At 48.2% G+C, this 27,354-nt stretch overlaps 1 protein-coding gene, 4 non-coding genes and 1 pseudogene across 6 annotated transcripts; 2 read left to right on the forward strand and 4 right to left on the reverse strand.

The window, feature by feature from the left end:
- Positions 1–1,307: 1,307 nt before the first annotated feature.
- Positions 1,308–8,513, forward strand: LOC130836341 (EP300-interacting inhibitor of differentiation 1-like; annotated as a pseudogene).
- A 2,047-nt stretch (positions 8,514–10,560) lies between these two features.
- On the forward strand, positions 10,561–10,642 carry TRNAL-AAG (transfer RNA leucine (anticodon AAG)). Its single transcript has one exon. It is a non-coding gene; the product is annotated as a tRNA-Leu (tRNA).
- Positions 10,643–11,002: 360 nt separating this feature from the next.
- On the reverse strand, positions 11,003–11,075 carry TRNAV-AAC (transfer RNA valine (anticodon AAC)). Its single transcript has one exon. It is a non-coding gene; the product is annotated as a tRNA-Val (tRNA).
- A 299-nt stretch (positions 11,076–11,374) lies between these two features.
- On the reverse strand, positions 11,375–11,446 carry TRNAP-UGG (transfer RNA proline (anticodon UGG)). Its single transcript has one exon. It is a non-coding gene; the product is annotated as a tRNA-Pro (tRNA).
- Positions 11,447–13,900: 2,454 nt separating this feature from the next.
- On the reverse strand, positions 13,901–13,973 carry TRNAT-UGU (transfer RNA threonine (anticodon UGU)). Its single transcript has one exon. It is a non-coding gene; the product is annotated as a tRNA-Thr (tRNA).
- Positions 13,974–16,164: 2,191 nt separating this feature from the next.
- Positions 16,165–26,775, reverse strand: TRIM7 (tripartite motif containing 7). 2 transcript variants are annotated; one of them, XM_057709083.1, is made up of 7 exons: positions 25,891–26,770; positions 24,919–25,014; positions 21,136–21,366; positions 20,281–20,303; positions 19,879–19,994; positions 19,360–19,395; positions 16,165–17,796 (listed from the first exon to the last, which is right to left on the reverse strand). In XM_057709083.1, exons 1-7 carry the CDS (start codon positions 26,395–26,397, stop codon positions 17,285–17,287), a joined length of 1,521 nt encoding a protein of 506 aa, XP_057565066.1. In that variant the 5' UTR covers positions 26,398–26,770; the 3' UTR covers positions 16,165–17,284. The 2 variants fall into 2 exon arrangements, with proteins under 2 accessions (XP_057565066.1, XP_057565067.1); XM_057709084.1 differs by having other exon boundaries at positions 17,426–17,734; positions 25,891–26,775.
- Between the last annotated feature and the right edge of the window lie 579 nt (positions 26,776–27,354).

Here is a 27,354-nt window from a genome sequence, read left to right on the forward strand (position 1 = left end):
GGGAGGGTGGCGTGCTCAAAGAGGGCATGGAAGCTCCATATCCTTTCCCCATATTTTGCCCTGTGCACCTCTTTCACCTGGCTGATTCATATGCTTTGACATCTCTTGTACTAAACCATTTATCTAGAGTGTAAACTGGGACTTCCCTGGTGGCACAGTGGTTAAGAATCCACTTGCCAGTGCAGGGGACACGGGTTTGATCCCTGATCTGGGAAGATAAGTCTGTGTGCCACAACTACTGAAGCCCGTGCATCTAAAGCCCGTGCTCCACAACAAGAGAAGCCACAGCACTGAGAAGCCCGGGCACCACAATGAAGACCCAACGTAGCCAAAAATAAAAAACAAATTAATTAAAAAAAAAAACAGTCATTCAGAAGTATAAGTAACAACTTGAACTTTCGATTGATATCTGAAGTAGGGATGCTCTTTTGGGACTGAGCCCATAACCTGTGGTATGTGATGCTGTTTCCAGGTAAACAGTGTCAAGATTGAGTTGAATTGCACGGCACGCAGCCAGCGTTGGAGAATTGCTTGGTGTGGAGAAAAAACTTCATTCCTTCAACAACATTGGAATTGGTGCCAAAATATTACCATTGCATCGGGAATTAGGATTTCAACACATGAATTTATGTATTTGGGGGACACAAACATTCAGCCCATAGCAGCCATGCAGCCTAGCACTGCCCCTCTTCCCCAGTGCCAGAGATGACTCAGGATCACCCATAAGGCCCTTCAAGGCCACAGTTAGAGGGTGGCTTGGTTTAAGGCTGTGCTGTCTTGAGATTCTTTTTTTTGTATATAAATTTAGTTATTTGTTTATTGGCTGTGTTGGGTCTTCATTGCTGCACACGGGCTTTCTCTAGTTGCGGCGAGCAGGGGCTATTCTTTGTTATGGTGTGCGGACTCCTCATTGCAGAGGCTTCTCTTGTTGCAGAGCACAGGCTCTAGGCGCGTGGGCTTCAGTAGTTGCAGCACATGGGCTCAACAGTTGTGGCTCACAGGCTCTAAAGCACAGGCTCAATAGTTGTGGAGCACAGGCTTAGTTGCTCTGCGGCATGTGGGATCTTCCTGGAGCAGGGATCGAACCCGTGTCCTTAACCACTGCGCCACCTAGGAAGCCCGGCAGGCAGATTCTTAAACACTATGCCTCCTCAGAAGTCCTGTCTTGAGATCCTTTATGATTTGATCTTTGAAGTCCGGTGGGAAAATGAAGCACTCCTGTGAACAGAGAAGACCTGTGCTTTATGTGTCCCCTATTCCTTGCCACCCATTTGTACAGCATCGGCAATGCCCTGTGGGTCCACGATATGTGGGAACTCAGCAAGACTCAAAGTGAGTACAAGGTAAGCTGTTACCTTGGGACTGAGTAACAGGGGCAAGGAAAGGGAAAGATAGGGAGACCCATTGTTACTTTTCCCTTCAGTCCTTTTTCACTTGTCAGTAAGCAGAAGGTAGAGCATGTCAGTAGAATGTATATCATGCACATATTTTTATTTCAAGAAGTGAAATATCAATGAAAACAGTTGAGTCAAAAAAAAAAACAATTTGAGTTAGTTTTCTGCAGCATTTCCACTATTATAGTAGGAATGAAGTACCTATGCATATATGAGCTACAAAATGAGAATTGTGGGATTTGGGTGATTCCGTACTTTTGAGCAAAATGCTCTTACATCTGCATTTAAAACTGGCATTGCACAACACAAAGATGAATAGAAAACTCATGCTAATAACTTAGATTATTTTTATTTTCCTTCAATTAGAATAGTATTGAAATGCAAAAAAAAAAAAATGACAAGTCATGATAAAGACCACAGAAGAGAGGAAAAGCTTTGTATTTATACCTTTAGCTTTAGTGTTTTAACTTTCCTGCTGTTTTGAACAAGGGTCCCTACATTTTTATTTTGCTCTGGGCCCTGCAAATCATGTAGCAGGCCCTATCCTTGAACATGTAACCTTCACTTCCCCATTCTTCTCAGAACATGCACCTCCAGCAAACCACCACCCCCCTCCCTGGTCTTCCTGCCACAGGACAGCTCAGGGATAGGAATGCACCTGGGTGCAGAGTCCTAAGTGCTGCTCCTGCTGCACTCTGACTTTCCCATGTTCCTGGAAACTTGTCCTTCTCCCTTTGAAGCTTTCTATTTTTCCCCCTCCATTTAAGGAATATTCACTTGTCTCTCAGTCTTAAAGTGTGTCTTCCCCAGGAGTCCCTGAGTTCCCTGAAGCCAGCAATCTTTGTACCCCTAAGATGTAGAGCAGGGCCTGGGACAGAAGCAGGTCACAAAAATGTACGAATGAATTGAGTAAATGAATGAATGAAAGTAAATGTGTGGGTTGTAATAATCCTCATTCCTTCAACAAGCAAACCCTGACCAGCCCACATGCTTGACTGGGAACACTTCTTGCAAAAATAGACCAAATTCTGGCCCTAACCAATCCCAGATAGCCATCCAGTTTCCACCAGCCTCTCCCCAGCAGTGCCCTAGGGGAGGCCACCAGCACCTCTTTCATACCTCACAAGTGTGAGGTTCTCCCTGACCACTCTGGTTTCCGGGCCCTCCTGGTTCTCTGAAAGTCATTGTTCTTTTATCAAAGGGGGCCTTGGTCCCACCTCTCTTGCACTATTTCCAAGAGTCTCAACCCTTTTGGGGCCATGAATCCCTTGGGAAGTCAGGTGAACATTATGGACCTTTTCTCAGAATATTGTTTTCATATGTACAAAATACATGACATTTCAAAAGAACCTAATTCTACTGAAGTAGTTACCAAATATATTTTTAAATCAATTTGCAATATAGAAATATATGTGCTGCTTTATAAACACACTTAATAACAAGATCCAGAAACATTTTTAATAATTACCATAATTTTTAAATATTTAGGCACATAAATGATAATTTAAATTATTAACAACTATGATATGATATGAAAACATTTGTCTTTTCTATTGGCAATGAAGTCACAAGTCCTGTTAATCCTACTGGGATCTGTTGCCTGCCTTAAGAAGGGAAGAAAAGGGGCTTCCTAGGTGGTGCAGTGGTTAAGAATCTGCCTGCCAGTGCAGGGGACACAGGTTCAGATCCCTGCCCCAGGAAGATACCACAGGCCACGGAGCAACTAAGCCCATGCGCCACAAATACTGAGCCCGAGCCCGTGAGCCACAACTATTGAGCCTGTTTCCTGCAACTATTGAAGCCCGCGCACCTAGAGCCTGTGCTCCACAACAGGAGAAGCCACCATAATTAGGAGCCAGCGCACCATAATGAAGACTAGCCCCCACTTGCCAGTGTGCAGCAACAAAGACAACGCAGCCAATAAATAAAATAAATCAGAAGAAAATGGGAAGGAAAGACTCTATTTCAGATAGTGATTTAAAAAAATACGGATTTTGTTATTTTTTCCCATCCAGGTTCACAGATCGCCCCCTCGACTGTTATTAACGGCCCCTAAGGTAAGAGAACTCCCTGCCTGTTACCTGGGTGAATCCTTCACTTCCAAAGTTGCAACCATAGCCTGTCGGCAGTAGAGGGCGCCAACAGCAAAGCGCTCCTTCTGCCTGTGGGGAATAGAATCAGGTAGAACCGGCAGAATTAGGTTAGTCTGCAAGCTTTGACTGAAGAGTTTCTATGATTGTAAATGTTATTACCAGTAAAACTAAGAATGCTTTTATCCAAACGATTGGCTGTATTTTACGAAATATGTGCACTGAGATAGGAAATTACCCACAAAGTTTGGAAGGAATCTGTCCATACATCTACCCCATCTCTGTCCATGCAAGAGGGTTTGTCATGCCAGGTCACTGCTCACCTATTACTTTCTGGTTTCCTCTTGTTGCCTAGCACCCATCACGAGTGTCAACTGTGGTTTTGTTTTTTGTTTGTTTGTTTTTTGGTTTTGTTTTTATTTCTCATTGCAAATTCTGGGCTTTGTCCACACATCCCTTGGAGCTTGGTTAATGGAGTAAGCACAGAAGAAATGGACCTTTCTGACATTACAGCAAGAGGGGTTATGTGGGTCCTGAGAGAGAGATGGTGGCGGCAGTAGTGTCATGTGGAGCTGCCCTGTGGGCATGTGGGTTGAAGAGCCAGGAGCACGCTGGCACCGTTTCCTGAGAGGGGAGACGTGCAGATGTACCTGGTTGGGGAAATGAAGAGGTGGAGCTGGAGTTTGTGCACCTGAGAGACTGAGTGGAAATTAAAGCAGAAGCCAGGAGAGAGATCTGGGTTGAAGATAAAATCAAGAGGTATTGACCGTATTTGCAACCATGACAGTGGATGAAGTCACTTAGGGAAAGAGTGGACTGAGAAGAGCAGAGGGCCCATGTCCTGAAGAATTTCAACATTTGCAATAGATGGAGGAAGAGGACGAAAGTCAGACACTGAGGCTCAGGTGGTGGGAGGAAACGAGATGCAGCATCATATTTCAAGTCAAGTTCAAGTTTTGATTCTTCAGCAAACTGAGAAAGACGGCAACTGAAAACTGCTCATGGGGAATTCCCTGGCAGTGCAGTGGTTAGGACTCGGAGCTTTCACTGCCAGCCCAAGTTCAATCATTGGCAGTCAGTATCTGCATTTCCTTCCCCCAAGTAACAGGATTTCTAACTTCTATCATCATGGACTAGTTTTGCCCATGCTTGAATGTCATACATATGGAATCAATAAAATACAAATTCTTTTACTTCTGGCTTATTTTGTTCAGTATTAAGGTCAGTGAAATCCATTCATGTTGTTGTTTGTAGCTGTAAGCCTGTCTTAGTCTGTTCAGGCTGCTGTAACAAAATACCACAGACTGGGTGGCTTATAAACAGCAGAAATTTATTTCTCACAGTTCTGGAGGCTGGAAGTCTGAGATCAGAGTGTTAGTATAGTCGGGTTCTGGTGAGGGCCCTCTTTCAGACTGCAGACTGACAAATTCTCTGTGTTTTCACAAGGTGGAAGGGGCAAGGGAGCTTTCTTGAGCCTCTTTCATAAGGGGACTAATCCCATTCATGGCCATCACATTGAGTGTTAGGATTCCAATGTGTGAATTTTAGGGGGGCACAAAATTCAGACCATATCATCATCATTGTTGTAATTATTCCATATATGACTATGTAAGATTTTATTTCTCTAGTATAAAGATGGTGGACATTTGAACATTTTCCAGATCTGAGTTATAAGTAAAGATGCTAAGAACATTTCTGCACATAACTGTTGTCATTTCTGCACTTCTGTCTGTGGAATTGCTCTGTGACAGGGCAAGGTATACTTTTAGTAAGTCTAAGACTTGGTGCACCTGACATCTGTCTTGCCCTTATATAAACATGAGTGTGGAGAATGGAAATGGGGGTGGGGGAGGAGTAGAGGGAAGCAGTTTGAGACATTCTTTAGCAGATTTTAAGCTCTGACACACAAATAGATAGGAGGTTCTTTAAGGTATCTGGTAGGCCAGGTCGAAGATTCCTGTTTTTGCAAAACTCTCCATGATTATCAAGGTGTTTTGTCTTTACTTCAAATTCTTTTCATCCCCTTAACAGAGTCTTTCACAGAGAAGTTTTTAATTGGCTGAGGTCCAACTTATCAATTCTTCTTCTTCTTTTTTTTTTTTTTGTTTTGGTTTCAAACCTAAGAACTCTTCACCTAGCTCTAGGTTTTAAAGATTTCTTCTATTTTTTTCTAAAAGTTCTATAGTTTCACATTTTACATTTGTCTGTGATCTCTTTTGAATTAATGTTTGTATGAACCAGGAGGTTTGGGTTGAGGTTCATCCTTTTGCCTAGGAACATACATCGTTTTGCCTAGGATGCTCCAGCAACATTTTTTGAAAAGGCTATCCTTTCTCAGAGAAATTGAATTGCTTTAGCCCCTTTGTCAATGTAGTGTATAAAGAAGTAGATATATAATATTGTACATGAAACATATAATGTTATAAACCAATGTTACCTCAAAAAAAAAAAAAGGCTGACAAGCTAGAACATTTGGACCTGTAGACTTGATCACAGAGTGGATTTGGGGACGCTCTTCTGCCCTTGTTTTTTTTTTTAAAAAAAAAAAAAGGCAAGCAACAAAAAGGATAGCAACAACAACAACAAAAATTAGTTGGGGAGAAAATATTTGCAAATGACACATTCAACAAAGGAGGAAGCTGGACTAAATAAAGAACTATCAAAACAATATTTTTTAAAATTGCCCCCATTAACAGAATTAAGGGGGGAAAATCACATGATCATCTCAATTGATGCAGCAAAAGTATTTGACAAAATTTAGTACCCTTTCATGATAAAAACATTCAACAAACTAGGATTAAAAGTAAACAGGTGGTACAGTGTTTAAGAATCTGCCTAGAAATAGAGACACAGATGTAGAGAAAAAACATATGGACACCACGTGGGGAAAGCGAGGAAGGTTGGTGGGGGGAATGAATTGGGAGATTGGGATACCAAATTGTACACTCTAGATATATGCAGTTTATTGTAAAAAATAAAAAAATAAAAAATTTAAAAAAAAAAAAGAAAAAAAGAATCTGCCTGTCACATGCTGAGGAGCTAAGTCCATGTGCCACAACTACTGAGCCTGTGCTCTAGAGCCCACGAGCCACAACTGCTGAAGCCTGTGCGCCTAGAGCCCATGCTCCACAACAAGAGAAGCCACCGCAATGAGAGGCCTGTGCACCGCAAGGAAGAGTAGCCCCCAATTGCCACAACTAGAGAAAGCCCAAAGGCAGCAGTGAAGACCCAATGCAGCCAAAAAAAAAAGAACGGTAAACAGGTGAACAGTTAAGCAAACTGTGGTACATTTATACCATCAATACTACTCAGCAATTTAAAAAAATGAACTATTGACACAAACGGAATGGATCCCAAGGGAATTATGTAGCATAAAAAAGCCAGTCTCTAGAGGCTACATACTGTCTTATTCCATTTATATAGCATTCTTGAAGTAATAAAATTAGAGACAGAGAATAGATTAGTGGTTGCCAGGGGTTAGGGATGAGAAACAGGAGAAATTAGAGGGGGTGTATGTGGCTATAAAAGGGTAGCCCAAGGGAGCCTTGTGGTGATGGAACAGTTCTGTATCTTGACCGTGACACTCATATGAAAGCTATTCATGTGATAAAATTGCTATATAGAGAACTGGAGAAATCTGAATAAACTCTATGGGTTGTACCAATATCAATTTCCAGTTTTGTTCCTGTACTATACTTATGCAAGATGTCATCACTGGGGAGAGCAGGCAAAGGCTACATGAGACCTCCCTGTACCTTTCTTTGCAACTTTATGTGAATCTATAATTATTTCAAAATGTTTTCTTTATTTTTCTCTCTCTCTTTCTTTTTTTCTTTCTTTTTTATTTTCTTAGAGCCCAGATTCCATATTGACATTCTAAGAAGTTAATGTTCTAATGTGTAAGAGCCCTGCTAATGTCAGAGGCTATGGTCAGTTCATGATTCTGTGTGGTTTTACAGACACATTTTCTAAGCCACACTGAGGACTTCACTGTGGAGCAGTGGAAGGCCCTGTTATTAAGATGACGGAGTGAAAAAGGAAGGTCCTGTTATTAAAACACGAAATACTCAGCTGAGGCCATCTCTGCAGGCCCATGAGGCCTGAAAGACACACATATTGGTTGAAAAGCAGACAGCTATACACAGTTATAAAAATCACGCTACAATCTTTACATTAAGATTTAACATAAGCACCCGGAGTAAAGCCACCTAATGCGATGGTAATCCCAGTGTATTCCACTCTAGTATTGGTTACCCTGCTCTCTTCAAAGCTCCCAGTCAAAGTCAGGGCCCTAGGGACAGAAATCAGGCTACTTACGTCTTCTAGAATTTGAGCCAACCATTCAAATGAGGTTTTGGAAGATTCAATGGCATAAAATTCTAAGTTTCAAAAAACATGATTCAAGCCGTAGCTCCGATCTTTCTAAAAACGCCTTTTGGAAGGTTGAGCCTCTTGCACAGTGTTGAAAATGTACGAGTCGTCCCAGCTCTGCAAATAGAGCAAGAACGCGCGGATGGACCTGATGCCTGGCAAGAGTGACCTTCCACAGATGGAGGTAGGCAGGAGCCATCCCCTAACCGCACACCGGAGCCCCCCACAGCTCAACCAGGCAGGCCCAATGCAGGGAGGAGGAGGCCCAACCAATGGCGGAGCCACAGGGAAACAGAGGCCTTGCTAACCAGCCCAGCTCTGGGGCAGTAGCCAGGCCAGATCGCCAGCCCTTGGCTTCGAGAAGACGGTGGGGGAGAGAGGGGACTACGAGGAAGGCTAGGAATTTGATGACTGAGAAGATCGACTACGACGATCTGGAAGAGGAGCTGCTGAGTGGTGCAGGCTACAGAGTTTCATCAGCCTTTCAAAAAGCCAACAAGACGTTTCTGAGAACCTCCAGAGCAGAGAAGCAGCTCTGGATGGCAGGTTTCAGATGCATTATGAGATGACCTCGTTTCATCAGATGGCTTTTATCGAAGAGCTTTTTTCACTTATGGTTGTCAATCGTTTGACCGAGGAACTCGGCTGTGATTCGTAAAGAGCAGTTAAATGATGCTGTTAAGAGGAGGAAACTACTTGGGAGAGATCCAGCATTCCACCGTCTCTCGGGTTCATTCCAAATAGTTCCGTGCCAATGAAAAACTTGACGTTAAAAAAAAATTTATGTATTTATTTATTTTTGCAGAGTAGAATAGGGCAGGGACAGCACAGTTATGAAAAAGGAAGAAAATTGTTAAAGAAAAAGGGTCTTAGTACTGTTGAATCCTGTTTTCAAGAAGGTCCTAAAACACCTGTGGCTTTGACTTTGTTATTGATCCAGATTGTTTTGGATTCTTGCATTGGGGAAAATATCTTTCATATGCAAGGGATGGTTTTGCAAGAATAAGTCGTGACCAAGACAGACTACCAGCCAAGAGCCCACTGTATTAGTTGTAGGACAAAGAGTAATTTGTGCACCCAGTTAAAGACACAAGATTTTTTGAGTTATTTCGACTGAAAGTTTTTTTGTTTGTTTGTGTTTTTGGTTTTTTTTTTTCCCTACCACCAGGCTTGCGGTATCTTTTTTCCCACCAGGGATTGAACCCAGGCCTTCAGCAGTGATACGGCAGAGTCCTAACCACTGGACTGCCAGGGAACTCCCTGGTCTGAAAGTATATAGAGAAAACTGAATATTCCATTTTGTGATTTATCCAAGCTGTGGTTATCAAAGGCTAAATTTTTAATGTAAGATAAATGACTATTCTTCAGTATCCCCAAAAGGATAATCAAGCCCCAAAAGAAATATGTATCCTGTGCACTATATCTTAAAATGTGTTTCCAGGAGCATCTGAGATTTTGCTTGTACCTGTATCTTAATTATTTAGAAAGCTACTGTGATCTATAATTCAAGAAAATACCCTGTCTTGACCATTTTAAAAGTCAAATTTAAGACTTCCTTAATGAATTTCAAATTTTAGACATTAAAATGTACGTGAAAGCACAAGAAAACTATTTCTAACATCCTTATACGCTAGAGAAATTGTTTTACTAGATTTCTGTTTTTCACTGAACTTTACAGGTAAAAGACTGTTTCAACTTCATAATGTAAGAAATGTTAAGTGAAAATTGTCAAGTAAAAAGAAAGCCCTACATCTAAAAGAGACTTAATAAACATTCGTGTCCATCAACCCTTAAAGGTTTTACGCCTGCCCAGAAATCCACCTCAGTATCTGAAGTTTCCCTCTGTCTCCACTAATTAAGCTTGTTATTGGTTATGCACCGGCATTCAAGATTTTTTTTTTTAAGCACAGTTCGAGTCTGTATCTATAGCAAGCTCACAAGTAAAGATATAGACTCACTGATGCAGGTAAAAAATCAACAGAAAACCAAACTGGAGATTAGTTCACCAAATATTGATGGTTATCTCTGAGTTTGGGACTTGCGGGTGAATTTTTTTCTATATATTTTCCTTGGATTTGCCATTTTTTAAGAAGTGGGTTCTTATAGTGGAGGTGGGTGTCCCGTTCAGTTTGCGATCAAGCGTGTTTTGTCAAGACCCCACACCTCCAGCTGAAACATTTGTTTCAAGGGTGGAAACATCAGGCAACAGAATTGCATGGGTGGAGGCTTCTGAGATCCTGCCAAGGCGGTCACTAATGAGCCACTTCTGAATGTGTCTGTGTCAATGCAAAAAAAAAAAAGGTTATGAGCTAAACAAAAAAGAATTGGGAGGAAGTAGTGCAGGGTTTCCCCCTCCGTTTTTTAATTTGTAAAAAAAAAATAAGCTCACAGTTAAACAAAACAAAACAATTGATAGTGTAGAAGGCTTCCCCTGCGTCCACTCCCACTCCCCAAAAGTGAACTGCCGGAGTGACTTCTTAAGTGTCCTTCCCAAAACTATTCTGTGCGTCTGTGCTTCGCGAAACCTTTGTCAGAGCGCTCGCAGAGCTCAGATTCCACGTCGGTGGCTCTGGCCGATCTAATTCTGCTAGTTGGAGCGTGGTTCTGCGCTGACCTGTAGAGTCACCCAAACACTAGATTTTCCGCAGAACCCTGCTGATGTCATCTAAATTGAAAAATAGCACCTAAAACGCTGCAGCCGGCCGGGTAGCGTGGCCGAGCGGTCTAAGGCGCTGGATTAAGGCTCCAGTCTCTTCGGGGGCGTGGGTTCGAATCCCACCGCTGCCAACAGGCGTTGTGTTTTTCTTTCCCACCTCATTTTTCACAAAAAGGATTATGCAAACTGGACGCTCAACCACGGCCCTGCCTTTACTCGGAGCATGCAACTGAGTTTACCAGCCTGCTGCGAGATATCCCAGCTCGGTGGGCGCCGAAGTACCAGACTGCAAGTGGGGTGGGTTAAGGTCACTACAGGGGGCCCAAGAATGAGTGGAGGAACCCAGCGTTGTAGATGCTGGTTCTGTCTTCCCTGGAAAACCGCACGTCTCTGCAACCAGGTAGAGGTGATGATGGGATGTCCTGAGCTGCAACCAAATTTTACCCCAAAGTAATAAAATCCAAAAAGTGGGAATCAAAAACAGCCCTTTTTGTTTCCGCCCGGTTTCGAACCAGGGACTTTTCGCGTGTTAGGCGAACGTGATAACCACTACACTACGGAAACCTCCGAGAAACCCTTCTTCGTAGTACTATTGATTGTTAGGGAAACGGCTCAATAGGCATCGTATATATACAATTCTATGGTGGTGAAAAAATGATCTCACGATCCAGATCGTTGGAAACACTCGCTAGAGACTCAGCACGCAACCTCTCACTGGCAACCTCCGGTTTGAGGCTGCTCACCTCACTCTTCTACCTAAACTTCTTTCCCATTTCGGAACTTTTCGTGATACCCACTGCCCTTTCAGGACCAAAACTGTCTACATAACAAGAAATTTTCAGAAGGTCGATGAAAAAAAACTCGGGCTCGTCCGGGATTTGAACCCGGGACCTCTCGCACCCAAAGCGAGAATCATACCCCTAGACCAACGAGCCGCCGCATGTAAAGCGGGCTCGATCAATCCTTGATATGATACTATACGGTGTCGTTTACTCGCTGAGAAATTCAACTTTTATTTTTGGCCTAATGGCAGCATTCTCCGGATCTCTGAGTCTCTCACGCACAACCTATCCCTATTCGACCGTCTCCGCGCCCGCTGTTAACTCTCAGCGGCAGATAGTTCGCTTAGCATAAATGCTCGGTATCCCGTGGCCCCTCTGAGAGCTCTTGGAATCCGATTGAGCGCCTCATTGCCAAGGCTACTCGGGCAGCAGGAAGGGGGCATCCTTCCACTCTAGGGACTCCTCCTCTACCAGAGGAGCCCAAATAAGGCGCCAAGTCCGGAGGCCCAGGGGCAGGGCCCAGAAGCCGGGAGAGCCGGAGGGCTCCTGGAGAGAACTGGGAGCCGGGCTTGGAGGGGACGCGGAATGGCCTTGCTCCTTGAAACTTGGGCAAGTCCCTTCCTAAGGAGTGCCCGGTGAGGGGGCGGGAGCTTTTCTTTATCGTTTTATGAACATGTTAAAAACAGCACATACTTATTTGCAAAATATTGAGAAATTGTCGGGATGTGAGAAAAAAGTATCAATGAGATGACCAGGAACCCCGCTCCGCACAGGGTGACCCACCAAGCTAGCTGTTGCGCAGCCCCCGAGGCCGGCATCAGTGCGCACACGCGGCGCCTGGGCCGCGCGTGGCCTGGCTATCTGTCCTACCTGCTTTCTCCCGGGATCGCCCCAGAACAGGCACCGGCCCAGTGAACCAGAGGCCCGGGCTGTGCGGGCACTTTCCTCCTCCAATTCCACGGGGTAATTTAATAGTAAAAAGCAGTGATTCTGATCTGCCTTAAAAATTCACGAAAATCCACCCAGGGTTGATTCAAAAGTTTATTTTTGTGCCACCAGCAGAGAAATTACCTACACAGATGGCTGTTACAAAACAGCGTGGGAGACGCATGGTTGTTAACCTATTGCGAGGGGAGAAAGTACTATTTTTTCCATTGCCACTCTCCGAGATCTCGCTCAGCCCTCTGAGCTGACCTCTCCACTCGCTGCTCCTCCTCTCGGCCTCTTCCTTGCACACCATGATGCTAACGCACCCCACCCCCACCTGCTTTTCTTTCCCTCCTCCCGTGCGCACTCAGCGTTAGGTGGGCTGTCTGCTTACGGCGGCGGTGTGCCCTTGGCCTCCCGGTCACTACCGCCTCCGTGTTGTAAGCATTCGCTTCTCTTCTCTATGGAATTATATAAAGAAAGGTGCTAACAAATGTACACATTCGTGACACCTGGACCTAACGACTATAACTTTGTCACATTCGCTTCCAATTTTTTTAAACAACTATTTAGTTTTCCTTTTAACAAACAAGCAGTAATACATGCTGACCTTCTGTCTGACTTATTTATGCTGTTAACGGAAATCAAGTGTACAAAATGAGCCTAAATCCTCAGTGAACAAGGGGGCCCTGCCCAATGGGCAGAACGAGGCCCGCTGCAGATCTCGGGCGCCCGCCCTCCGTGGCCTTCGCGGGGATAACCCATCCGGGGGGCCTTGGCAGCAGCAGAGGCGTGACTATGCCCCCCGCGCCATCTGAGACCGCTGGAGCCCTCTCTCCAGCAGATGGGGACCCTCAGAAAAGCCCTGAGAGAGTCTCCATCCCACGTGAGGCCTAGCTCGGATCAGGGTTCGATAATAGATCTCTGGCCGGGGACACAAGAGGAGAGAAAACTGCTCGCGGGAACCTGGGTAGACGCCCAAGAGGGGTGAATGAGGTGGGTGGGGTGCGTGGCAGAGGAGGGACCCGCTTCCCTCCCTCGCACAAGCCAGCTCCCATCCAAAGAGCCAGGCTTCGCATCAAAACCCGAACAGACTCGCCCCACACGGGCACGCTGCGGCACTTGCGCATCCCGGACTTCCGGGATTCTTCAGCCCCTATGTGACTGCCCTACTGGAAGGCCACCTCATTAAAGAAGCCAGATTGCGGGGACCAATGGCAGGCTACGCGGGGTGTTAAACATAGCCCCACTCTCGACTAAAATAGTAGATTCCCAGGGGACGGAAGCGGGGGCGGGGGCATTCACAGGTGATGCCCCACGCAACGAAGAAGAAAGAATTAGACACCAGGGCAAGCCCCTGGCCCGAGTGGAGCGACTGAAGGGGAATGGAAAGAGCCGCCGTGAACGCGCGAAGAGGGTGTGCGGAAGGAAGCGAGAGAGGGGTCGCGGGGGAGAAGGCGCGCGGGGCCAGCGGAACCTGTGATCGCAAGGCTACGGACGCAGAGGGTCTGGATCTTCGAGAGAGAAGGAGACGAGAGGGAGGGACCGACAGGTGGCAGGCACTTACGGGGCAAAAAGACACAGCTCCGCTAAGTGTCTGGCCTTTTGGAATGGCGGAAATTCGTGTTGGGGTGTGCATTTTCAGCTCTTCAGAGTAGAGGGGTGGAAAAAAAGTGAGAAAGGCCCCAGCGAGATTTGAACTCGCGACCCCTGGTTTACAAGACCAGTGCTCTAACCCCTGAGCTATGGAGCCAACTGCGAAGCTACACTCTGCGCACGAGCAGTTGACACCACTTTGGTCTCCGCGCAGCCGCACACACCCACCAGCAGGAGTTAAGTGATGAAAGGAGGGGCCCACGTCCGCTCCGCCAATGAGCGCCCAACTCGGCTGCCGCCGCCTCAGCTGCAACAACAGTGTCGGTAAAGCGAGCAGAGCTGCAAACCCCGGGAGAGAGCCCGGGGGAGAGAGGGCGGCAGTGCACACTCTGGGGAGCGGAAGCTGTGAGGGAGCTGGTGAGGGCGGGGCGCGCTGCGGGAGGGGCGGGGCCACAGTGGACGGAATCCGAGGGGTGCCGCGCGGGTCTTCCGCCTGGCTTGGGGGTCTGGGGGCGGTGACTTGTTGAGCAGAGAGGTCAGCTGCTTATTGTGTATGAGGTCGGGGCTCTGAGAGGAGGGCTAGAGGAAGGGTGTCAGCATGCCTGTCCTGAGAGAAATCCAAGTGTGGGCTGAGTGGGTAATCAGGAGGGAGAGGCTGGTAGAGAAAGTTGGGAAAATCAGGTCTGTGTGTGATGGACTGGATCGGGACAGAAGTCCCTAGCCCCTACCGCAACTTAAGGCAAATTAGGAAAAGTCAACCCTTAGGGGCCCGTCTTGGATTCTGGGGGAGCTGGTTCCATCAGGGCCCTCAAAAGGTCCCACGGGGCAAAGGGAAGATGTTGAGAGCCCAGGTGAGGGACGGGAACCCTAGCCCGGAAATGGTCAGAAAGTGCCGCTGTAGCTGGTGGAACATGGGCTGATGGCCCAACCTGCCCTGTGGTCCCTGCAAGGCCAAATGACTTAGGTCACTGGGTGGCCAGGCCAGAGGAAGTTCCTTAGGTGTCCTCCTGTCTGGATGCTGAGGAGTGAGTGGTATGAGGGTCTGGTTTCAACGATGTGGGTTTTCATGTCTCAGCAGTTTACAAGGATCTAACACCAATGAATTGGTGGAGTCAAAAGGAACCCCAGTTAGGCCAGGCATTGCTCGCAGAGGCCCAGACATCTCAGAGATCTTATGATCGTCAAAGGATGGGAGAGGAAAATGCACACACAGGCATACTCTCACACCAGCATTTTGACATCCTAAGTCACTGCACCCACCTAGTGACCAAGAGAGAACATCTCTTGCATAGTCCACGTGTAATTTTTTATGTAACTGTTGTTACATCTTTTCAGATATGTATATATCTACATTTACTGCAAACTCTGATAGACACACAATCACATTCACAAACACAAAAGCTGAAAATATAAACACAGACAGACACTCCTGCAGTGCCCAGACCTGAACCAACAGGCATCTTCACCAGTCACCCTACCTGCTGTGACCTGTAATGTGTTGCAATACTTCAGCACAATTGCTAGATGATATAAAGGGTAATTGTGATACTCAATCCAAAAGCCATACAAACCCTGATAACATTAGGGCTTGATGATAACATTAGGCAATTTAATTAATAAGTGAATGTTAGAAATGGATTTTCCTTGTGGAAATCAGTTGCGTTCAAATACATTGATTAGCTATAGTGTTCTAGAGCTACTATCCATGTATGAACATAACATAGGATTCACCCTCTGGGATGCTGCTATAGGCTGGACTCTTAAATGGTCCTGTCCCCAGCCCACAGGACACTGGATTCTGATTGCCTAATGCTGTGTCTCTAGATTGCCTCTTGAAAAGTGTCATGCTCGCCCGACAAGGATGTCTCTCTTACCGTCCCTTGTATGTAAAGTGTACTTAAAGCATCTTAGGACAGAGCATGGAAACTTCAAGATGCTTGCAGATCAGAATGTTTGTCACTGTCCCTGCATGCTAACATGCCTATCTAAACAATGTGCGCAGGACAGAATTAGGTCTGAGACTGGCTTTCCTCTAGCTGGGTAGGTAGGTAGTGGGGGAAGGAAACCTTTGGCCTTCACCTAAATATGGGATGGCTAATATTTTACAACTGCAAATAATAGGGTGTGGCCATGATGACCTTTGTCTGTTTGCACCTAAACCCTATACATATGCTCATAAATGCCCTCTCCAAAGTCCACATGGCCCCAGCCCCCCATTCCTGAGATCTGAGATATAAACACACATGCAAACATTCCTCACACACATAAACACACATGCTCACCCTGTCTTGCAGAAACCTTTGCTCATAATTGTGCTCTTGCATTCAAACTGGAGGAGTTAAGAATGAACCAAGCCACTCTAGAAATGAGCTCACAGTCTGTATTTCCATCTCCCCATCCCCCATTCCTGGAGCAGACTAAGCAGGGAACAGCCCACTTCCACTCTCCCAGAAGCCCAGCCATACAGAAGCTGGGGAACAACTAGCCAAGGGAATAACAACCGCCAGGGTACAGGCTGAGCAGTCCTTGGCATCAGGGTCTTCTCCTATTGGCATACATTTTGGAAGCTCCAGGAAGTGTCTGTCTGGAGCATGCCTGTGCTCTGTGCATTTCCATGCTGGTGTTGGTTGCTTCTGCAAAATTATAATTGCTGCCTTGCGTTTCAAAATTCCAGAATCTTTGGTCTTCTTACCCAAGGGAGATTGTACTTTGGCACTTGAAACGGCTTTAGGCAAATGTGAGAACATGGGGCTGTCAAGGATGCATTGTACATATACTCTGTCATCAGGCTAAGCCATTGGAATGTAGCAATGCCTATATACTGTTATCCTGAGCTTTCCCCTCATGTATAGATCAAGGGTCTCCTTCCAGTTCTGGCCCAGACTCTCCTCTGAGCTGGGAGTACAGTGCTCCTCCCTGAGTAGATGACTTCATCAGGCCAGCTAGATCCAGGTCTCTGAAGGCAGAGCTGGCAGCTGACAAGGCAAAGCAGAAGGGATCATGAACTTGATTGGCCTGGCAGGAACCTGCCCCCTTGCAACTGAGGATGGCACAGGACCAGAGCTTGATATTGTTCCACAGAACCAGAGGCCCTGCTGAGTTGGGGCAGTGATAGGAAGCACTTCTGATGGAGCTGGGCTCCTTTCCTCACCCACCTCCACATCCTCACAGCTCAGGCCAAATCCACACGCAGACAACAGGGAGGAGACAGGCCAGGAAGGTCCAAAGCATCTCTTCCCGTGCTCAACTGACCTCAGAGCCCTTTTCCCCAATAGCCCATTCTCATGTCTTTGATGTTGTAGTCTGCAGAAGCCCCTCTAAGGCAGCCTGGAGCAGGAGTCTGGAGGGCATACCCAAAGTGACCAGAAGGCTCCATCCGAGGGCAACATCCCTTCCCATGGGCAACCAGGACTAGAAAGAGTTCACCCTTGACTGATTCACCCCCTATGGGAGGCCGGGCAGTGCCCTTCAAGGCCAGATTCGCAAGTAGGTGCCCGTGGAGCAGACAGAGAAAAGGGGGAACACGCGTTCTTGGAAGTTGACACGGAAGGTGTAGATGTGGCGCATGTCCTCTGTAGCATAGAAGGACACGGCCCCCACCTCCAGGTCCAGGGCGACCCGCACGCGGGACAGGTGCCCACAGCTGAGGGGCGTCCGTTCAGGGCTGGTCACCGCCCAGTACTGCCCGCTGTTGAGCTGCAGCGCCCAGACGCCCTCCTCGGGGATGAAGGGCGTGAGGCCCTTGCGGCGCACGCTCTCACGGGCCACGCCGAAGGCCCAGCCGTCCTTGGAGCCCACTTCCACCTCCCAGTGGTGCCTTCCGGAGGAGAAACCGCAGGACGCCAGAACTCGCGTGTTGGTGTCGAAACGGCGCGGGTGGCTGGGCAGGTCCTGGGCCCGCTGTCCAAGGCGCACACTCTTAAGATCCAGAGAGAGGATGAGACGGGGGTTGGCTGTGTCGGGGTCCAAGGTCAGCTCCACTGCGGGGTTTGGGGAGGGGGGGAAACAGGGAGAGACGTCCCATGCCGGGTCCTTGCGCGTCTCCCCTCGCCCCACCGCCCCCTCATTAAGTACGTGTTGAAATCACACAAATGCAATTTATGGACTTGATTTGGATCTCAGTTCAAACAGATCGACAAATCCAATTTAAAAGACAATTGGGGCTGTAGCGCAGAGATTGGCGTAACACTGTAAATCAGTTATACTTCAATAAAAAAATAAAAAATAAAAAAATGCAATTGGGGGATTCTGGACACTAGACAGTGGAAAGAATCATTAATTTTTTAGTTATGATGATGGTTTTGTGTTTATGTTTTTTTAAGAGTCTATCTCTTTAGAGACAACATACTGAGATACTTATGGAAATGAGAGTTATCTGTAATTTGCTTCAAAATAATCCAGTGGGAAGAAGTGTGTAGGGGTGTTTATGAAAAATACTAGCTAGCCATGAGTTGATAATCGCTGAAGGTGTATGATGAGTACATAATACTCATTATGCTTTTCTCTCTACTTTAGTGTATGTTTGAAATTTTCCATAATAAAAAGTTAAAATATGCACACTTTTTGTAAGTACTACTATGTTTCAGGTCTGTTCTAGGCCCTGAGAATCCCACAGTGGAGTATCCCTGCCCTCCAGCAGCTTCCTTTCTATGAGGAGAAAAAGGAGAGACAATAAATGATAGAGGGGTCAGGAGAGCAGGCTGTAATTTCAACTAGAGGGGCAAGGAAAGGCCTTACTGAAAAGGTGCATTTGAGCACAGACATCAAGGAGATGAGGAAGTCAGATATGCAGCTGTCTGGCAGAAGGGTATTCCAGGTCCTGGCATGGCCAGTGCAGTGCAAAGGCCCTGAGGTAGCTGTGTGCTTGGTGCTTTCCAGGAGCAGCAAGGACAGTGTGTGGTTGCATGGAGTGAAGCAGGGGAAGAGTGTACAGTGAGGCCAGATCCTGTGGGGCCTTGAAGACCACTGCAAAGACTCCAGCCCTTAGTGAGTGACAGGGGCAGGGCTGTCACAGGGTTCTGAGCAGAGGAGGACATAGTCTGACTCAGTTGGTTCAGGTTCTTCCCAAGTAAGATCTGATTTAGGTCAGTCATCAGCATCAGGAATATGTGCCCTCCCCTCCCCACTTCCCTTCCCCTTGGGGTTAGATTCCACCCATCCCAGAGCCCTGCAGGAGTGATAACCACCTCCCTTCCTGTCTTCGGTCTCCTCCTGCTTCCCCTGACCCCTGCACACATCCCCTGTCCCCAGGAGAGGTCTCCATCTGTCTGAGAGTGGGGACAGGGAGGAAAGGCTTGTCCTGGTGACTGACAAGCATGCCCTGATCTATGTATCTCAAGGTGCAGGGCACTCCTGCTCTAGAACAACCCATAGCCTATAGGCCTGCAGGCCCCACTGTGGCCTGAAGAAGAAAGGACAGCAGGTGGCAAAGTTGCTGAGGTGGATGGGCAGAAGGAATCAACGATGTACAGAGCCCAGAGAGACAGTCACTGGATCTCTACATGGCCAAATGACGGTACTCACTGTCACAACCACCATCATACCTTTTTCCTCTTTCTCCAGCTCTCCCCGAAGATCCTCTGACAAGGAGAAACAAAGCATATTGTGCATGAATGACAAGGAGGATTTCCATTTGGCAATGACAGTGACACCACCTCTTGACATTTATAGCCCCACTGGTTCAGTCACTCCCTAGATACCCTAGAGTTGATGGGCAAGTGCAAGGCCAAGTATGGGGGTGGGGAGGGGGCTGTATTCTGGCTCTACCTCTCCCACTTCCCCCTTTTTTGTCTGGCGCCATCCTGAGCTGAACTCTCCCTCCTCATCCTTCTTTCTGCCCCCAGTGCCCATCTACTCCATCTGTCCCCAGGGGAAGCTTCAAGGGAGGTGGGGGTTCTGAATAAAGTAGCCACGTCTGCCTCCCTGCACCAATCTGGCCTTGACACACCCTAGTTCCTGTTTTCTCACACAGCTTCTAGAAAGGCATATCCTCAGGACCCCAAACCACCAGAAACCCACCACCACCACCACCACAAGGCCCAGCCCCACACACAGGCCCTTACCTTTGAACTTCTTGAGCAGCCCCTTTAAGACAAAGGTCTTGAGAGAAACATTCCAGACTTTATTCTTCATTTCAGAAGAGACTGTGGTTGGCTTGGGGGCAGGCACATTGCTGCACCTGCAGGACAAGGACCCTGAAGAAGGCCCACAAAGACTGTCCCACTCCCACTGGGCTTGACAATTAGGATGGTGAGGGCCTCTGGGTGCGGAGAGGTGAAAAGGAGAGCCTCGCCCTGTGCCAAATACCCATGGCCAAGCAGAGGATGTTTGCCTCAGCAGCTACCCAGGTAAGGCAGTGGGAGAATCGGGAGGTGACAGGTCAGGGGTGGAGAATGAAGAGAGGAAGGTAAGTGGAGAAGAAGAGCCAGCTTAAAGAGATCCAAGATATTGTTAAGTCCACTCACCTGCTTAGTGTGTTTTTGAATTCCTGGAAAGAAAGATGAAAGAAAACCAAATCAGCATTCACCTTTGAGAAAATAAAACTGGCCCCTTGCCCTCCTTCCAGAGGAGTAAGCAACGAGCAGGTGTATCATCCCCTACTGCCTGCATGGACCCCAGGTGGCAACAGCTCCCCAATGCTCCCATTCATTACAGAATCGTCACTGGAGCCAAGTGCTAGGACCCAACGTTGCCCTGGCTTTCAACATCAGCCAAGACAAGTGACCCCTTATGCAACAACTGGTCACTCAGACCAGTGCCTTTTAAAATAACCATTCTTTTTTTTTTTTTTTTTTTGGCGTCATGGCTTATGTTATCTTAGCTCCCCAACCATGGATGGAACACAGGCCCCCGGCAGTGGAAGCACAGAATCCTAACCACTGGACCACCAGGGAATTCCCTTAAATGACCATTCCTGATCCATTTGTGACTTGTGAAGTTTATTTAGTGGATTGAGACTATTTATTTTAGAAGGAAATAAGGCAGAATACAAAATGTCAAAGTCCATCACATGTAGTACACGTGTTATTTTCTGAGACTTTTGTCACAATGTATATAATAGAATACATTGTAAGATATATAACTGTGGATCATGGTCAGGAAAGTTTTTATCACATCCCGCTGGAGCTCTAACCCCAGGAAAATCAGTGCTCCTCTCTCTAGTCCCCTTTGGCTCCAGACTGTATGATTCTACTGAACACACAGGATCTGATTCTGTTCGTGCTGCCATTCTCGTTTCCTCATTTGAAAAGTGGGAGGGATAAACTCATGCCTCCTGCCTTAGGATAAATGATTCATACCCCTGACCAAGCCAGACTTACCTGGAGAAAATCAAGATCAGGCTTGCAAGCTGTCTCCTGGATCTGGCTGCTGAGCTTGGAGAGATGGGCAATCTCACCCCCAAGCTGGGCCAGGTTCTCATTCTGTTTCTGTGTCACCTCCCGGGACAGCTCCTCTAGGCGGCCCAGGAGCCGGCCCTCCTGCTCCACCAGGAAGGCCCGCAGAGCCTGGAACTCCGCGCCTACCTTCTCTCGCTCGGCTGCCATCTGCTTCTGTCCCAGGAGAGGAGAAATTGAAGAGGGGAGGGGATCTGGGTGTATCGAAACATGGCATTTGGACTGCAGCCTCTGAGCCATCCCACAGGATGCAGTTTCATCCCTCTCACTGCTCAGGGGTCAGGGACTCATGCACACATGCCCACTGTGCACACGCTTTAGTTTAAATATCCCAATTCTGAGTACACAGCAGCCTCAACACGTGCTTTCCCTTCCCCTGTCACAGTTGTGCCCATGTGTCTCTTTAGACCTGGGCTCTCCCACCAACCTAGGGTAACTTCAAACTTACCCTAGAACCACCCAGGGCAGCAGTTTCCTCATTCAAAAAGGGGGAGGGATAAATTAGTGCCTCCTGCCATCACTGTAAGGGTACAACTGAGGCCCGCAAACGCATTTATTTTGTGTTAAAAACAAGACAACAGGTCCCAAATGGAGTCGCTTATGCTAAGCCCCACATCACCAAACCAAAACCTAATTAAAATTTGGCCTTCCTGTAAATGTTATCTTAAACCAGCCTATGAGGAACGGCCTGGTCAGTATTTGTTCAGTAACCTGCCTGATAAACCCCGGCCATCCCCTACAGGGAAAGCAACTATGCAATAGCCAACCCACTTTTCTGTGTGTGTGAGCAAGTTTATGATCTTTATTCTGCTGAAATTAGAGCATCTAAACACATTACGGTTTCAAGTTATTGTAGAGTTGGAAAACATCTTTGATAGCACACAGTGAGATCTTAAACATAAAGCCATATAACTCTTCTCACTTCTGTTTAGTTCAACATTTTCAGCCATAATTTAAAATATAATTTACAAGGCAATTTTAAGGTGTGGCTTTGAAGCAAAACCTCTGTGGGGTGGTGGGGGGGTGCTGGTGAAAATTCATCTTAAGACATAGAAACTTAAAGTAAATCAACGATGTCACTGGCTGTCAGACAAACAAGCCAACAAAGTGTCCTAATTCATTGTTAGGCTGCAAGGGTGAGGCAAGTATCTATATGCAGAGATGATGGCAGGCCTCACATTTAAAGAAGCATATTCACAGCATTAAAAACATGTACTAATAGGATATCAAAACTGCAAGATTAGAAGTAAATTTAAAACACTTCTACTTTTACAGCACTTCTGATGTTTAAATTCTCTCTTTAATCAGAGACCCAAACCACTTTGGGATCATAAATCATGCTGATGGAGCAAACAGTCTAAAGCCCTTAGTAATGCTGGCTTGGGCTCTGCAGGCAGAAAAGACAACTCCTACTCGGAATATGTGTCAGTTCCAGCCAAGAAAAATGCTGTCCTATCCAGGGTGGAAGAGGTCCAGTGCAATCCATCTACTACCAAGTAACTGGTTTCCTTCAAGGGTGATGTTGTTATCAGGCCTCTGCATTGGTTCTGTTGCTGCCAGACTGAACATCAGGCAGCAGCAGTTGCTAGATCATTCTTGGTGAGTGGGAACCCCTGCTGTTGCGCCGATGAAAAGGGTTCCTAACTATCAAAACAACTCTTATACTCATAAGCCAACCCACTTTTTTTGGGTGGTACAACTTCCTTGTTCCTGCTTCCTCTGCCTACAAAATCTCTTGCCCTTTATAGCTCTTCAGAACTTCTGTCTTTCTATAAGATGGGATGCTGGCCAATTTATGAATCATTGAATAAAGCCAATAAGAGCTTTAAATTTTATTCATTTGAATTTTCTTCTTTAACACTTGTCACCCCTCCAACTTTCACTTTTCACTTTACTTCTTTTTAAAGAGCACCTTTTCTGTTTAGCAATTGTAAAGGCAACACATGCTCTTAATACAAAACCTGGAAATGCAGAAAAAGTAGAGAGAAGGAAGGGAAATCAATGCCAGTGATCAGAGGTAACAGTACACCCACAACAACCTAAGTGAGAATATGCTGTGTGCGAGATTTATATTCTATTCTTTCCTTTACCACTACCCACAGGATTTTCACCTCTGTGTTTTCAGATACAGGCTCTTGCTCCTGATCCTCTTGATACTTTATGTGAACACAGGGGGAGGGACTCGGCATGATATAACAAGTGAGGCCTCTCGTGGCCAGTGAGAAGGATTCCATCCCTCCAGGACAAGCTCAAATGTCAAAGTTCCTCTTCCCTGAAAACGCTAGGGGAGGAAGGGGTGGCTGGAAGAGGAGACTGTAAGTGGGTTTGAAGTCAGGAGACCTGGGTTCAGGTCATTGCTCCCCAATATTCAGGATGTTGGACAAGCAGGCAGCAGCAGCACAGGGCACTTTACAGGCATTAACTCCCTCAATGCCAACAACCACCCAGTGATATGGGTACACTCTCATCCCGATTTACAAATGAGGGGACCGAGACAGAGAGGTGCATTTCCACTTCTCTGTGGTAAGTGGGAAGTCAGGATTCTAATCCAGGGAGTCTGATCCCAGAGTCCAAGCTTCTTGCAATTATAGCATATGGTCTCCCAAGGAAATAACACAAGTGGGACAATATTTGCCAAAATACTCTAAATCAGGGTTTCCAACTTCAGCGCTATTGACATTTGGGGCAAATAATTATTTGTTGCAGAGGGCGCCCCTGCCCCAGTGTTGACAAACAAAAATATCTCCAGACATTGCCAGAAAAGAAGGCCTAAGATGTGCACAGGATACAGTTATACCAGATGCAGTTCAGGATCAGGAAAGGACCCTGAGGCGTCTGTACACAGTGTCCTCCCCTTCACCCCACCCTTCCTTCCCTTAAGAATAGGGAGGTCCTCAGGTCCCTCTCCCTCTATTTTCCAACTCCAGAACTAAAGCGCCCTGCCCTAACAGGCCCTGGTGGATCCTTTCATTTCTCTTAACACCTAGTTTTTGAGCTAGGAACTGAATTTTCAAGATAGAAAATGACAGTGACCCACATTTACCCACCTTAACCAAATGAAGCCCATTTCACTTTCCTGTTCCACTTCAAGGAAGACAAAATGTCACCCCAAGCACTGGACAGGGGGACGCTCGCACAATCAGCTGCTGAAAACCCATGTCCCCAAACATCCTGGCCTCTGCTGGGTGAGCAGCAGCTTTGCCATCCCCTCCCCCACCCCCAACCCCAACCCCTCACCTCAAGCCTCGATTTCAAAATCTGAAAAACTCTAAAAATGAAAAAAAGTTTTTTTTCAAAACTCCTTTGGTGGTAAAATGAGCCCTAGACTGACAGAAAGCTCCCACTTAGTATGAATATTCATGTTTCTCTACAGAAATATTAATGTGTTCAACAGCAAGATGCTCCACAGACCCTAATTAGGGTGTTACGTAATATTAGGGGGAGTATACATCCTGATTCACTGGGACAGTTCCAGTTTAAGCCAGCTGTTGGAAAATAATTATTTTAGCCCTCCCTCTCACTCTCAAAAGTTCTGGTGATATAATAAATTACGTGGGCACTCTATATAATATGCATCCCATTATATTTCTAAAATCCACCTCTGCTGTTCCACAGGCATGCACTCCAAAGCCATACACACCCAGCCAGGGTGGGGGTTGGCCCTCTGCTGTCACCCAGGGGAGCCAACCTGGGGGTTGCCATGCTCACCAGGAGCTCCTTGCTCTCCTTCTCTTCAGTGGAACGAAATGCCTCGTAGTCCTCCAGATCCTTCTTCAAGATCTTCAGCCTAGACTCCAGGAGTTCCTGCAGGAGGGTGAGAAGGAAGACATTGTGGCGAGAGGATTCTGGAAAGCCCCACATGTGCCTTCTTGAAGCCACCCAGGAGAAAGGGAAGGCCCTGTTCATTGAGGAGGAAGAGGAGGTGAGGTTGAAGCCATCTCTGGACGTGGGGATGGATACAGCCCGCACAGGCTGCACATAAGGGTCCAGGGCCACTGCAGGGTGACTCCAAAGCCCCAGGGTCTCCCGTCCTCAAGACCATTTGTGCACAGTCCCGGCTGAAATGCAAGTCCCTCAGCAGCCCAACCTGCCTAGTCCTCTCCTCTGCTCTCATCACCACCATCAGAAAGCCCTCTGGGTGGGATAGCTGAAGCACAGCAAGGGCAAAAGACTGGGGACTGTGCGGAGGCCTCCGAGCACACCCTAGCAAATTGGCAGGAAAGGGAGGTGCGCAGAAGGCTCTTGGCGCTCTACTCAACCCTGGAGCCACCCACCCCCTTACCCCGACCTCTTGGGAAGGTCGTCCCACTAGGCCACAGGAGGTGAGAACATCGAACAGAGCTACGCCCAGGGAAAGGGCTGAGAGTGGAGGTAGCGAATGTGTGGGTGTGACGGAGACACCCCTAGAAGCCAGGGACCGACAGAAAGAAAATCTCCAGATCTGTGGGGATCTTGCAGGCGGTCCAGTAGGGGCCCAAGGAGAAACGCGAGAGGGTTGGGAGGGTGGTATTGGTGGTGTGGGGGTGACGGAAGGAGAGCTGTGGTCAGTCCCGAAGTCAATGCCGGGCAGCATGGGATAAGGGAAAAGAAACGGGCGCAGCTGGGCTTTCCTGCGTGCGCGGCAGTGCCGAACGGGGACTGGGGGTCCCGGGGCCCCGCGGGGGTGGGGACGATGCTCACCTTGGCCTCCTGCACTGCCTCGTCCAGCGGCAACACGGCGTGGGCGCGGTGCTCGCGCGCGCGGTCGCACACCACGCAAATGGCACGTCCATCGTCCTGGCAGTAGAGCTTGAGCGGTTCGCCATGCTGCGCGCACCCGGCCACCACAGGCTCTGGAGGCCCGCGCTCCCCCGGCGCACCCGCCGGCAGGCTGAAGCGCCGCAGCAGCGTGGCTACCGCGGCCAGCTGCCGGTTGGGCCGCAGGTGGCCCGGGCGCGCGGGCTCGCGACACTGCGGGCAGGGCAGCGAGCAGGGCAGCGTGTGGGTCGCGGCGGTGGCCCCGGCGCCGGGGCGCTCCCAGCAGCGCGCGATGCAGGCGCGGCAGAAGCTGTGGCCGCACTCGACGGACACGGGCTCGCGGAAGAGCTCCAGGCAGATGGAGCAGGTCGCCTCGCCCTGCAGCTCTGCGGCCAGCGCCAGCGCCTCGGCCCCGGCGCCCGGGCCAGCCCGCGGCCCCACCGCCGCCATGAGCACCCTCAGCGCGCCCAAGTCGGGCGGCGCAGGGGAGGCCACCGGACCCTACAGTCCGCGGCTCCCAGCGCAGCGGCCGGGGCGCGTCTCCGAGCGCGCACTGAAGGAAGAAGGGCGGGGCTGACGCCGGCTGGCAGGGACTTGAGCTGCGGGTACGCCAGGCCGGGAAACACGAGAGGAGGGGGGGCGTTGATAGCTGACCCGGCAGCACAGGGCGAGGGGATCTAAGTGCCGGCCAGTGCCCTGCGATCCCGCTCTGGCCCCTTCAATAACCCGCCTTGGCCCGCGGCCTCCTGGGATCCGCGGCGCCCTCGCTCCGCCCTCTTCCTCCTCTCAGCCCCGACGCGATCCTATCGAGGCCGCCCCAGCCTGACCCAGTCGGCCATGGGAAACGGGCCGGGACAGGTGGAAGCACACGCCCACCTGGGCGCCACTCCCAGTGGCCTCCAGAGACCCACCCGGCGCAGCCGGAGGGCCTGGCGCCCGACCACGGTGTCAGGTTCCCAGAGCACAGGTTCGTCCCCGCCCTGCGCTGAGCTAAATTTAGAGTCTGGAACCTGGCTCTTGCCCCCCACCCCCAAGCGTGGCCTTGTATCCACTTTTGTAGCTACCTTTCCCGCGATACCGCCCGTTTATTCTTTTTTTTTTTTTTTTTTCTTCCAAGAAAGTAATACAATCAGTTCCCCCACTTTATTCGGTGTTATCCCTTCCAACAAACAAACAAACAAACCCCCCCCCCCAATCCTCCATTGTCTCTCTAGCTCATTTCTACACCCCCTCAACCCCACCTCATCCAGAGCTGCCAATATTATTTGCTCACACCTCCTCTCTTCTCACTCCCTCTGGAGGGCACCTGGGGCAGATTTTCTTCCTCAACCTCCTGAGAAACCGCTCTTGTCAAGGTCACCAGTGACCACAGCTATCCTAACGCAAAGCTGAAAGCAGGCCGCATCT

The sequence above is a fragment of the Hippopotamus amphibius genome, chromosome 15 (assembly GCF_030028045.1).
Source record: "Hippopotamus amphibius kiboko isolate mHipAmp2 chromosome 15, mHipAmp2.hap2, whole genome shotgun sequence".
NCBI lineage: Eukaryota > Metazoa > Chordata > Mammalia > Artiodactyla > Hippopotamidae > Hippopotamus > Hippopotamus amphibius.